Here is a 12885-nt window from a genome sequence, read left to right as displayed (position 1 = left end):
AGTTCAATTTTCACCCAGAAGGTCTTCACAAGTATCTTGTTGGAAAAAATCTTATAGAAATTTCATCATAATACCCATTTTTGGCACAATAAGGCACTATTAATTCTGTGTCCTGCATAATTTATTGTCTGTGAATACAGACACTTACAACATGAACAGCTATTTTAGGAAGACATCTCTGTGTGGTTTCATAATTTTACTGCTGTAAACTGGACATTTTCACCTGTGCTTGGCTTTTTAGCACATGTGAAGAGAACATAGGTCGCATCGAGTCATTTGCATCTTCACATTTTCACATCCCTGACTTGAAAATGTGAACTACAATTCTCACATGTGAAAACAAAGCGTGACTTGAAATAGGATAGGTTTTTTTCCTGCTCTCATCATTGAAGTGGGATTATTTTTATAGCTGAAATGTGGGGTATTCATATGTGGTTTTGGAACGCATGGTTTATCTGTAAGGGTTTTAATGGTCACCATTTATTTAAAGGGCATTTTCACAAAAGTCTCAACACACTATACATTTAAAACAAAATGAAAGGATAAAAAAACACATTTGGGGGGTCCTACTATGATTTTGAAAGTGGCTGATGAATGGTGTACTTGAGAGGCACAGGGGGCGCCACCAGGGATTTTGCGCCCCAAGCATTGGTTCTCAGTACAGGGATGGGCCCCAGTTAGCAGTCAGCAGTTATTTTGGGTTTGCCGGGTACTTTTGTGCAATATCAGTCTGTAACATTGTAAACACATTTCTGTATTCTGCATAATACAGAATATATTCTTTACAAGTGCAGCAGTTATGCCCCCTAAATAACTGTCTGAAGAGTTCTTCTCTATGTTATTCTCATATGTGAGTTTGAACTCTGCATTGGGGGTACAATCCCAAAACAACATCACAAGAAATAAAGATACTACTAACAAAACAGATTAACAATCCAAATGACATTCACAAGGTATTGTCAAAGAATGTTAAAAGAAATATTTCTATTCTAATTGTGCACACCCATAAATATATTGATACTCTCTTGATCAGAGTACATCATAAAGATTAAAAGGACTCCTGTGTTTTGTGTATGAATTCCTCAGTCCGTCTTCAGACTGCTGTACACCACGTTGTCCTGTTGGACCTGAAAGGCCGTCGTTTGAGGGGCAAGGTGGGCGACAGTGCTGTAAGTCACGTCAGAAGGAGACTAGGTAGAGAGAGGCACACAGTCACTAGCCCAGTCACATGACACACAGCATAGGACACGTATTTATGAAGATGGATGACGCAGCTCCATCAACAGACACACAGCTGAGTTACAGTTTGCAGATGTAATGCAGAGTGCAGTGACTCAGACTTACATGTCAATGGTACAATAGATACATTTATTAATAAAGTCCAGCTTTACAATGAAGTCCTCGTACAGTGGATTTAACAATGCCAGAAATCGCCAGTGGCGTTCTGAATGATTATTTAATATTTCATTTTGGGCCTTAATTTCAGTACCACATCTATCCTGCTGTTGTTTTGTACTCACTGTGGCATCACTGGTTTCTGCTCCCTTGGACATGTCGACAGTGGTGTCTACAGCACAAACGCAAATGAGTTTACATCACATGTTGTTTATAACGGCAACAAGGACATTGAAGGTTGTGCTGAAACTAAAGCTAAAAATAGGTAACATGGTATGACTATGTAATCTTAGGGTTGTAGCTAGGTAAGCTGTTTATCTTAGTTGACTTATTTGAGTAGGCACAAGTGCAATAACTATTGCTTGTTTTATTTGCATAAACTGCTTTGTTGCTGTTTTTTGTTGTGTTAATAAGATTAACTTACACGGTCCAAGTTTAACTACGCGGTCGTTCCCTGCACTTGGAACTGTACTTCCCTTTAGGGTTTTCACCTGCTTGTTCCTGGTTTTGGTTATACACTTTGTTGTACGTCGCTCTGGATAAGAGCGTCTGCCAAATGCCTGTAATGTAATGTAATGTAATGGTAGCAGGTAGCATGTCTACAAGCAGAACAGCTGAAATAAGGGCTAAAGAAATTAATGGAAGATTACAGGTACTTACACACAGCATCATTGTTAGGAGTTGTGGGCAGCCTGAACAACACAGACAATTGTTGTATTAGAGATATACTTTATAGGACCTACAGTCATGGTCATGTACCGAAACTATGAGAGTATCAGACTGAGCAAATAAAATTTCTTAATTTCCATTTGATTGCGCAGACACCATGTAACAGTTGGACTGAGAGGATGGTAGCATGTTTTTTATTTCTATAAATTCATCTTATTATAGAGAAACAAAAATACTGAAATATCTCACCCACTAGATTTCCTTTTTCCTGAAAAGGAAGAAACATTTTTTTTACATTTCTGACACCGCACATGTAAGGAAATCAACATTATTTATAAATAATTGAACAGTATATAACTCATTTTTGACAAAAATGTCATTGTAGAACTCTGTAATTCTCATGTCACAATATGACTAGACTAGCATAGGAATTTGCAGGTTGGGGCCCACAGCCAAAATAAAAAATAAAATATTTATTCTTTATATTTCCAAATTTCATAGTGGCATATTTTAGAATTTCAGATTAAACATACCTTGTTTGGTAAACAGATTCATGATGTTAATGTAATCCTTACGATGATATATACTACTTAACAGCTGCATCCACAATATGACAACATCAATCATGATAACAAAATCATGTATGTGCTCATTTATTAAACAGCCACTGTGTTGCAGCCTGTAGTATGTCTAAGATAAAGGAATCAAATGTTAACCATTTAATTTACTTATGGCCTCTTGCTATAGATTGGTCACCAACACTTGAGAAACGCAGGACTAGTGCACACTACAGAGTAGCCATCAGAAAGACTCACTGTGTATCCAGTACAGACCGGCTCCTGTCATTCCCAGGAGGATCACAATCACAGTGAGAACTATTCCAATCTTCAGCCAGGCTAAAATTTGTAAAGGGGATTTGATGAGCGTGAGACACTGTGTGAAAAGAGCACCAGCTTTCACATTTTGAGGGAGTTATTCTAGATCTCCACATATCCTAGTACATACTGTGGTCTTTTATTTTGTTTTTAAGCAATTAACCACAGTGCTTCATTGAGACAAAAGAACCCCTCACAGCCAAATACCTGGTTTAACACAGTTCATAAAGTAAATCATATGAATAAATTATTGACAGAATACAAACTGGAAAAACTACAAGACAGTTAATGCTGTGAATCCACAGAAAATCTTGAGATATCAGCTTTGTTTCAGATGCATGGAACTATAGTGCCAAAACTATAACCTGGCATCTCATTTATGGGAAATGGCAAGTGCAATGGGTTTCCAGCCATATAATAGAAAATCAAAGGAGGACTATTGAATATAAATAATGAATGAATACATATGAATAAATAATGGATGAATAAATCAATGAAAAAATCTCCTGTAGTCAATGTTAATGCATAACCTCCATTTATAATGACTAAGGACCAAAATACAACAAGCGTTTGTCTTTTAAGTTGCGCATTAACTGTGCATGTGTGGTTTATAAACTGCAGAGAGAAAAGAAGAGTACAGTACTTTGGTCCTTTGTTCTTCCACTCTGGTCCTTGTTCTTAGCTTCAGCACAGTCACTCAGTTTAGAGTTGGTGGTATTAAACTGATAACTACAGCAGTATGTCAGAGTGGAGTCAGAGCTGCGGGGGACAGTGAAACTGACTGCTCGCTCTTCTGTTACAGCCTGGGTTTCCTTAGTATGTGTGCTACTCCTGTGGAAGTACAGGAAGAAAATAGCTCCAGTGATGTCAGGTGGGGCTTCACAGCGAATGTGTGTCTCAGTGTGTTCTGTGGAGACTGAGATATTGGGCTTCCTCAGATCTGGAACACACAAATAATACAACATACTGTGGCGTGGATCGGGGCATGCCCCCGCAGTGCCCCTCCCAGCTGGATATTCATCAGCTCAAACCGACCACCAGGCTCGCAGTTCAGGACCCAGGACAGCACCACTCTGCGAAGCCCAGCCACAGGACCCTGGAGAGCGGCAACCGGGAAATTCCCCAACTCCCTCATTGGCATTCATCACACCTGAAGTCAATGAGGCCACACAGCTGCCGCTACTCCAGGGAAACGAGCTGGGAGCTTAAGAGGAGGCCTTTGTCTCCCTTGAGGGGAGGGGGTTTTCGGGCGAGACCAGAGCGACGAAATATCTGTGTGTAAATTTGTGCTTGTTTTGCAGAGCCAGCGGAGACGCGGGACCACATCCCTCTTCGCGCTTCAAAGAGGGATCCCCTAAGCTGTCTCCGGGTCATCACTACTTTAATTTCAGTTATTTTACTTTACTTTAATTTAGTTTAAAGAAGAAACTTTTTGTTGTTGAGTACGGCTTTGATTTTCGTGCTTACTTTGGTTTGATTAAAGAGCCCTGTTGGGCTATTTTTCCCCAAACCTCCGGTCTGTGTATTTCTGTGCCGCCCCGCCTGCACCGTCACACCCAGTACGGTGCCACAGTGGTGGAGAATGCGGGCATAGGCACGGAGTAATAGCAGACTGCAGCTAACTACCCCGAGCTCGAGTATTACACTCGTTCTCGCGGTAGAGTTAAAAAAAAAAAAAAAAAAAAAAAAAAAATTTTTTTTGGTTTGTTTGTTTCTTCCTCCCCCCCTCTTTCATTAGTCTTGTGTTCCCCAATTTAGCTGCGACATGGAGGACCTCTTACGGGCGCTCGTGGAGGCTAACCTGGGACAACAACATGCTGCCCAGGTCATGGCTGAACAGGTCATCCGGCTCACCGAGGTGGTCCAGGCCCACAGCGCATCGGCCGTACCGCTCCCGGGTAGCAGGACGAAGGCTAAGGATGTCCTGACAAAAATGACTGAAGCCGACGACGTGGAGGCCTACCTCCACACCTTTGAGCGGGTGGCCGAGCGCGAGTTATGGGATCCCCGGGAGCTGGCAGACACCCTTGCTCCCTTCCTCACCGGCGAAGCCCAACAAGCATACCAAGACCTGGGCGCAGCAGAAGCCCGGGACTACCACAGGCTGAAGAGGGAGATACTAGCCAGAGCCGGTGTATCCCCACATCCGCTGGACAACAGGTCACCACCTGGGCCTACCAACCGGGGTCAACGCGCGCAGCCAGATGGCGTCACTCCGGAGGCTGGTTACCCGTTGGCTCCAACCTGAACGCCTGTCCGTGGAGCAGATCCTCGACCGGGTCGCCATGGATCGGTACCTCCGGGCATTACCGCATGAGGCAAAGAAGCTGGCCGGACAGCATTCACCACAGAGCCCTGAGGACCTGGTGGAGCTGGTGGAGCGAGTCGAAGCCACGCAAGAGATGCTGAAGGCAGGACCGACCGAGCGCTCCCTCTTCCGTCCCCAGACTGGAGGTGACCGGAAGCCGACCCCACCGGACTCGGCCCAGGCCCGAGGGAAAATACCCACCCTGCTGCCCACCTCTGGAAAGTCGCCCTCAGACGTGTCCATGCCCACCGACCCGGCCCCCATTCCAGCTCGCTTGCCCCATGGACGGAGTTGCTTGGCTGCGGAGCAATTCGACGCCCTGTACCAGGCTGCCAGAATTGTCCAGAGGGGGGGCAGAAGAGCCCGAAGGAAGGGAACCGGGTCATGGCCCCGACGAGCCAAACCTTGTGTCCATCCATCAGGCCAACCCTATTCTGCCTGGCTGGGAGAACGGGTTGGAGTAAGCGAGGTGGCAGAAGAAGCTGATGGGGAAGGTGAGCTCTTACCCCCCTTAACGATGTCCAATCTCCCTCCCCAGGCACAGCGTAAAGGACAGTTTGGCACCGCGCAGGTCCAGGATGACCGGTTGCGCCACTGCTGGAGCCAGGTGCGGGTCCTTGAAGGGGTAAAGAGGGGAGAAGGACCCCTAGAAGCAAATTACTTCTCGGTGCAACACGGGCTGCTATACTACAACACCACGAGACGGGGAGAAGTCCGGGAGCTGTTGGTCTTACCCCGCCAGTATGTGGCCACCGTCCTACAGCTGGCCCACACACACATCCTGGGAGCTCACCTGGGCATGCAGAAGACCCTAGAGCGGGTGGCAGACCGCTTCCACTGGCCAGGAATGCGCAGAGCGGTGGAGGATTACTGCCGCAGTTGCGAGGTGTGCCAACGCACCTCCCCGGTAAGGCCACCACCCGCCCCTCTAATCCCTCTCCCCATTATAGAGACCCCCTTCGAGAGGATCGGCCTGGACCTGGTCGGACCCCTGCCCAAGTCAGCCCGGGGACACAATTACATCCTGGTCATCCTGGACTATGCCACCCGCTATCCGGAAGCCGTGCCCCTCCGCGTCGCCACCTCCAAGGCCATTGCTCGCGAGCTGGTGCACCTCGTCAGCCGGGTCGGCATACCAAAAGAAATTCTTACGGACCAGGGCACTCCATTCATGTCCAAGATAATGGCGGACACATGTCACCTGCTGCGAGTACAACATCTCCGTACGTCAGTCTATCACCCGCAAACGGATGGGCTGGTCGAGCGGTTCAACCAGACGTTGAAGCGGATGCTCCGGAAGATCGTCGCTGCTGACGGCAAGGACTGGGACCAGGTCCTGCCGTATGTGCTCTTCGCCATTCGGGAGGTGCCCCAGGCTTCCACTGGCTTCTCCCCTTTTGAGCTACTGTATGGGCGGCGGCCGAGGGGACTCCTGGACCTCGCCAAAGAAGCCTGGGAGGAACAGCCATCACCGCACCGGAGCCTGGTCGAACACGTAGAGGAGATGCGCTCCCGCATATCAAGTGTCATGCCAGTGGTGCGAGAGCACATGGTGGAAGCACAACGCGCCCAGCAGCGGACATATAACCGGCCCGCCCAACCCCGAGAGTTCCGGCCAGGTGACCGTGTCCTTCTACTCGTACCCACCCCTGAAAATAAGTTTCTAGCCACCTGGCAGGGACCCTACACAGTCAAAGAGCGAGTGGGACCAGTGAACTACCGCGTAGACCAGCCCGGACGCCGGAAACCGCAGCAGGTGTACCATGTGAATCTGCTCAAGAGGTGGGTAGAGGGTCCTGCAGCAGCAACGGCGGCGATGTTCACCACAGAAGAAACAACCCCTGCACCTCAGGAGACTGTGCGATATGGTGCTGACCTGAGCCCACGCCAGGTCCAAGAGGTGAGAGAACTAGTTGACCAAAACCGTGATGTGTGCTCCCCTCTCTCAGGTCGTACCACCTTAATGGAGCAGCATATCCGTACGCCAGAGCACACCGTGGTGAACATATGCCCGTATAGGATCCCGGAAGCATGGAAAGCAGCCGTCGTGGAGGAGATTGAGAGGATGAGAGCAATGGGGGTCATTGAGGAGGCCTGCAGCCCTTGGTTGAGCCCCATAGTCCTCGTGCCTAAACCCGATGGCTCCCTGCGCTTTTGTAATGACTTCAGACGTCTCAACGCTGTGTCCAACTTTGACGCGTACCCCATGCCCCAGGCGGATGAGTTACTCGAGCGACTGGGTGAGTCCCACTTTATTACAACCCTGGACCTAACCAAAGGTTATTGGCAGGTCCCCCTCACCCAGTCGGCCAAGGAGAAGACTGCCTTCACCAGCCCGGTGGGCCAGTTCCAGTATCGGGTCCTGCCGTTCGGGCTCCATGGGGCACCAGCAACGTTCCAGCGCTTGATGGACGTCGTACTCCGGCCACACCAGCGCTATGCAGCAGCCTACTTGGACGATGTGGTAATCCACTCCCGCACCTGGGCCGTCCACCTGATTCATGTCCAGGCTGTTTTGGGGGCGCTGCGACAAGCTGGCCTCACCGCCAATCCCGCCAAGTGCTGCATAGCGCAAAACGAGGCACAGTATCTGGGCTACACCATCGGTCGGGCCTGCTCAAGCCCCAAGATAAGAAGGTGCAGGCTGTGAAGGACTGGCCCCGGCCCGCCACCAAGACCCAGGTACGTGCCTTCCTGGGGTTGGCCGGGTACTACAGGCGTTTTATCCCTCATTTCTCCTCCACAGCCGCTCCCTTATCTGACCTCACACGAAAAGGGTCACCAGAGAAACTGCTGTGGGGCCCCGAGCAGGAGAGGGCGTTCCAGGACCTGAAGGCCGCCCTGTGCTCGGACCCGGTCCTCCATACCCCGGACTTCGACCGGCCCTTCCTGGTCCAAACGGATGCGTCGGAGACGGGGTGGGGCGCGGTTCTGTCCCAGGTACACGGCGATGAGGAGCACCCCGTGTTATTTCTGAGCCGTAAGCTCCGCCCGAGTGAATCCCGGTATGCTGCTGTGGAGCGCGAGGCCCTCGCCATTAAATGGGCCCTCTCCGCACTCCAGTACTACCTGCTCGGGCGGAAGTTCACTCTGGTTACAGATCACGCGCCCCTCCAGTGGATGGCCCGGGAGAAGAACACCAATGCCAGGGTGACCCGCTGGTTCCTGGCACTCCAGCCCTTCGACTTTGAGGTGGTCCACCGTCCCGGAAGGCTCCATGGGAACGCTGACGCCCTGTCCCGCCTGCACACACTCTGGGCGGCCGCGGCAAGCACTGGTGGCGGTTCGCTTAGGGGGGAGGGATGTGGCGTGGATCGGGGCATGCCCCCGCAGTGCCCCTCCCAGCCGGATATTCATCAGCTCAAACCGACCACCAGGCTCGCAGTTCAGGACCCAGGACAGCACCACTCTGCGAAGCCCAGCCACAGGACCCTGGAGAGCGGCAACCGGGAAATTCCCCAACTCCCTCATTGGCATTCATCACACCTGAAGTCAATGAGGCCACACAGCTGCCGCTACTCCAGGGAAACGAGCTGGGAGCTTAAGAGGAGGCCTTTGTCTCCCTTGAGGGGAGGGGGTTTTCGGGCGAGACCAGAGCGACGAAATATCTGTGTGTAAATTTGTGCTTGTTTTGCAGAGCCAGCGGAGACGCGGGACCACATCCCTCTTCGCGCTTCAAAGAGGGATCCCCTAAGCTGTCTCCGGGTCATCACTACTTTAATTTCAGTTATTTTACTTTACTTTAATTTAGTTTAAAGAAGAAACTTTTTGTTGTTGAGTACGGCTTTGATTTTCGTGCTTACTTTGGTTTGATTAAAGAGCCCTGTTGGGCTATTTTTCCCCAAACCTCCGGTCTGTGTATTTCTGTGCCGCCCCGCCTGCACCGTCACACCCAGTACGGTGCCACAATACAGAGAAATGCATTTGCATGGTTACAGTACTGATTGTGTTCCCTGTGGCTAAATGTGCATGAGAATCCTGATGGTTTTACTTCTAGGGATCTGGCAGGAGCTGGAGTGACTGAGCTGCATCCCTTACCCCATGTGCACATTGCTTGGGTTAGTTTTATATAAGTGAAACATTAGGTCTATGGGAAGCCAGAAACAGGCTTTTAGTATGACAGAAATTAAAACTGACAGTCTGCGCTTTAACCTTTATCTTCATTGTTTCATTTCAAATCCAATGTGCTGGAGTATAGAGTCAAAAAGACAAAAATTGTGTCACTGTCCAACTGCTTCCAGACTGAAATGTACACAAATGCATAGACACACGCACACACACCAGCGCACACACAACCATACAGTGCCCTCAGAAAGGTTTTGGCCCCCCAATGATTTATTTATTATTTTTTCTGTCTTGCATTTTTTTACAGAAACATTCATTTAGAAATGACTATTTATTATATATTAACTGACCTTAGCATCTGCTATCCTATTTCATGCTTCATATTTCAGAATTATGAATTCTTACCCAGCACAGTCACTGTGGAGGGGTTACTATGAAGATCAGGTTTCACTCCTTCCTCCAGTCTGTAGAAACATCTCATGATGATCTCATTGCGTGCGCTGTGACTCCCACTGAGCAGCTCAGCTCCAGTGACTGAGCGATTACAGTCTGAGCCACTGATCTCTCTTCTCTGATTAGTGGTGAAAGTGCAGTGGGATGCAGGGGAAGAGTCCGGTCTGCTGCACCTCAGATTCATGAAGTCCTTTATGGAAATTACTGCAGGACTCAAATGTAACTCTGCCTTTGGCAGTTTACCTGCAAAAGTTCAATGATCCATTTAGTTTCAATCATCAGTTATGCTTGATTTTCCACTCAAACAGCTGTATTGTAGGTACTTTCACACAGCACCAGACCACAAACTTTTACACATTTAACATGAGTGCTGAATGTATGTGCTTGTCCAGTATGTTTTCAGTTGATCAAAGCAATGTAATTATATTTTGGCAAATTGTGTACAGTAAAACGTGATATAAAGAGAGAATACATGAAAGATTACATAACTTAAATTTATGTTAGTCAAAATATGAACTGTATAATGAACTATATGTGCGTGGTAGGTTAAATATACTTGTCTTGCATGTTCACAGTGACGACAATTGCTTCACTAAATGGATCTGCCTACAGATGGCGCTGTAGCAGAGTGTCATTGGCTGGGTGTGAAGCACAGGGAATTGACACATTGTGGTGCTTGTGACAGATACACCCACTTGAAGATCAAGTTAATGTGAGTGTGAGGGGCAATTGTTAGTTTGGTCTGGAAACATGATACTTTGCAAGCTCATGATATCTTACACAATAATTGCTGTACAGGTTGCAATGCTGTGGCTAAACAAACATAAACAAACAAATAAATCAATAAATAAATTGAACAGTGCAAGGGCAACCTGGCAGCCCTCATCTTTATTTTGTACCAGTTATCATTGTTACAGATATCATGTTGTGAGATGTGATCACAGAGAAGTAAGAAATGTCAGTCCTTTTAAATCCAGAAGCATTCTATCTATCATGTATGCACCATATTTATATGCATGTAAAGAACTTTAAGATTTGTGAAAACACGTTTTTATTATTGTGCTAACATAGTGCCTATCAATGACTCATTAAAATCAAATTCCCTTCCATTTAAATAACATATTTATACTGCCTAGCAATTATATGTACATGAAAGATTATCTTAAATAACTCAGGCCTGAAAGGTGAATCTTTTTAATGACCAAGGCAGGAAAGGCTGAAAATCATTCCAATTCTTAATTAACAATGGCCATCAACACACTGAATGTGTTTATTATCTGGCAAATGGGAGATTTATGCACATTCTGGTGATTCCAATATTTTTCAAATAATCATTTAAACTTTTCAAATCATGAACTGCCACTCTCTGTTTAAAGTGTCATTCATAAATCTAAAGGAGCTTTAATGACCAAGAACACACACGCAAAAAAAAAATCTTCAAGAGAATTTTGTACTGCAACAGTAAATAAGATGTGCTGTTTGGGGAAGTTCTCAGGCCCACTGACATCCTCTCTGTGAGAACTCACCATCACACCAAGTCATTGCGGATGTGGTGGGTTTATTTTGTCACAGACCAGGGTTCATATTAACTGCACTTAACCAACCTTTTATTTTATGTGCAGATTTAAAGTCATAAACACCCTTTAATACAAGGCTTTCTACATATTGTTTCTAGCCACACCTCTATGATCTTGTACCCCAAAGAGGGTTTCACACCTGTTCAAGCTGATACAAAATATAGATTTATAATATACATATTTCATAATTCTGTTCTTCAAGCAAGCTTTCTCTATTTGCAATAATTGCAGTATTACTAACCTTGAGATTCAGCATGTCCAAAGAGACCTGTAGTGAGCCCAGCAGAAGAGGGTGATTTAAGTACAAATTCATCAGGAAATGCAGGCTTTTCATTTTGTTCAGGTTTAGGTTTCTGCAATTACTTTGTCACAATAGAAAATATTTATTTCTTTCAGAATGTAATCAAGTTGCATTTGGAGTTCCTCGCCAGTTGAACTTAGGAACTGAGAAGAAAATAAATGAGAGCACTCACTTTCCAGCAGAATGACGACGAGCAGGAGAAGAAAGGGGAGACGTGATGCCATGTTTGAGGACTGAAGTCAGAATAACACCAGGATGTGGTGTTTTAGACTCTTTTAAATGTGATGTGAATGAGGAAGTTGGCAGTGTTTCTGTACAACAGGAAAACCATGCAGCACTTCCAGCGAAACACATATTGTACCATTTCTAAGAAAAGTCATGGAACTTGAAAATGCCAATAATCTTTATTAAGGTTCATGTTCGGTTTCATAAAACTATAGTGCTGAAGATCATTTGGTTTGATTTAAAGTCAGATTATTCGCCAGTGGGTTCATCTGAACTTTCCCTGTTCTGTACCATGGTCAGCGCAGTCTCAAACTTTAATGATATTGATTTCCTCTTACTTGCAGTAATCATTTTCCCACCAGTGGATGAATCATGGGTAAAAGAGAAGTGAACAGCTTACACTGTAGTGGTTGATTGGTAAGTCTGGAAAAGTAATGACTTTTTAGATTTTAGCAGCTGGGTCCACAATAGTCCACCATTATCCACAACGTATTAATTAATTTGCATGTTATGGAAGGTTACTTTCCAGTGAATGGTTGAGAGTTCTGCACAGCAATATGGGGGTGGATCCACATGCATGTGTTTATTTTCTTTTCTGACTAACCATAGCCTACTCTCTGACCATGACACTGTCGCTTCGCACGGAGAGGTGGGTCGCGTCCCAATCTGTGTACTCGCATATCAGCGGTACGTCTACGTCCGTGCACAGCTCCACTGGCGGTTCTCCCGCGACCAGCTCCCTCCTGGTCACAGTGAAGCGATATCGGTTCCCCTCGTGCACCTCTGTCCTGAGGGTTGTGTCCTGTGCTGTGTGTCTCTGTACAGCCTCCAGCCCGTTGACGTCACTGTGCAGCTAACGCTAATGGAGCCGGATGTGGTAACTCCGCTTGCGCTCACACTGACCACCGCTTCAGCGGTTTTGCTGGAACGGACAACACTAACACAGTAAATAAACTGACACTCACATTACTGTTGTCAGTCAATGAGGAGGGTGAATGCTGCACATCCCACTCCCCC

General features: G+C 46.8%; 1 protein-coding gene across 7 annotated transcripts in view; it reads right to left on the bottom strand.

Moving 5' to 3' along the window:
* Positions 1 to 12885, bottom strand: part of LOC135240051 (uncharacterized) — a 93064-nt gene that overhangs the window by 35730 nt on the left and 44449 nt on the right. For 3 of the 7 annotated variants that reach the window (XR_010325570.1, XR_010325569.1, XR_010325571.1), the window contains 2 exons: positions 9718 to 10008; positions 3583 to 3879 (listed from right to left, as the gene is read on the bottom strand). The exons of 1 other annotated variant lie outside the window; for it this stretch is intronic. Coding sequence is in view for 1 of the 6 variants with exons in the window: in XM_064309245.1 (XP_064165315.1) it covers positions 1083 to 1190 (108 nt within the window). In the remaining 5 variants the exon portion in view is untranslated. Of the gene's footprint in view, positions 1 to 243; positions 1191 to 3582; positions 3880 to 9717; positions 10009 to 12028; positions 12791 to 12885 lie in introns of those variants that run through there. 3 more of the 7 variants (XR_010325572.1, XM_064309245.1, XR_010325575.1) reach the window with 3 other exon arrangements.

Source organism: Anguilla rostrata, chromosome 1, assembly GCF_018555375.3.
Source record: "Anguilla rostrata isolate EN2019 chromosome 1, ASM1855537v3, whole genome shotgun sequence".
Lineage (NCBI taxonomy): Eukaryota > Metazoa > Chordata > Actinopteri > Anguilliformes > Anguillidae > Anguilla > Anguilla rostrata.
This window is presented reverse-complemented; position numbering and strand designations above follow the sequence as displayed.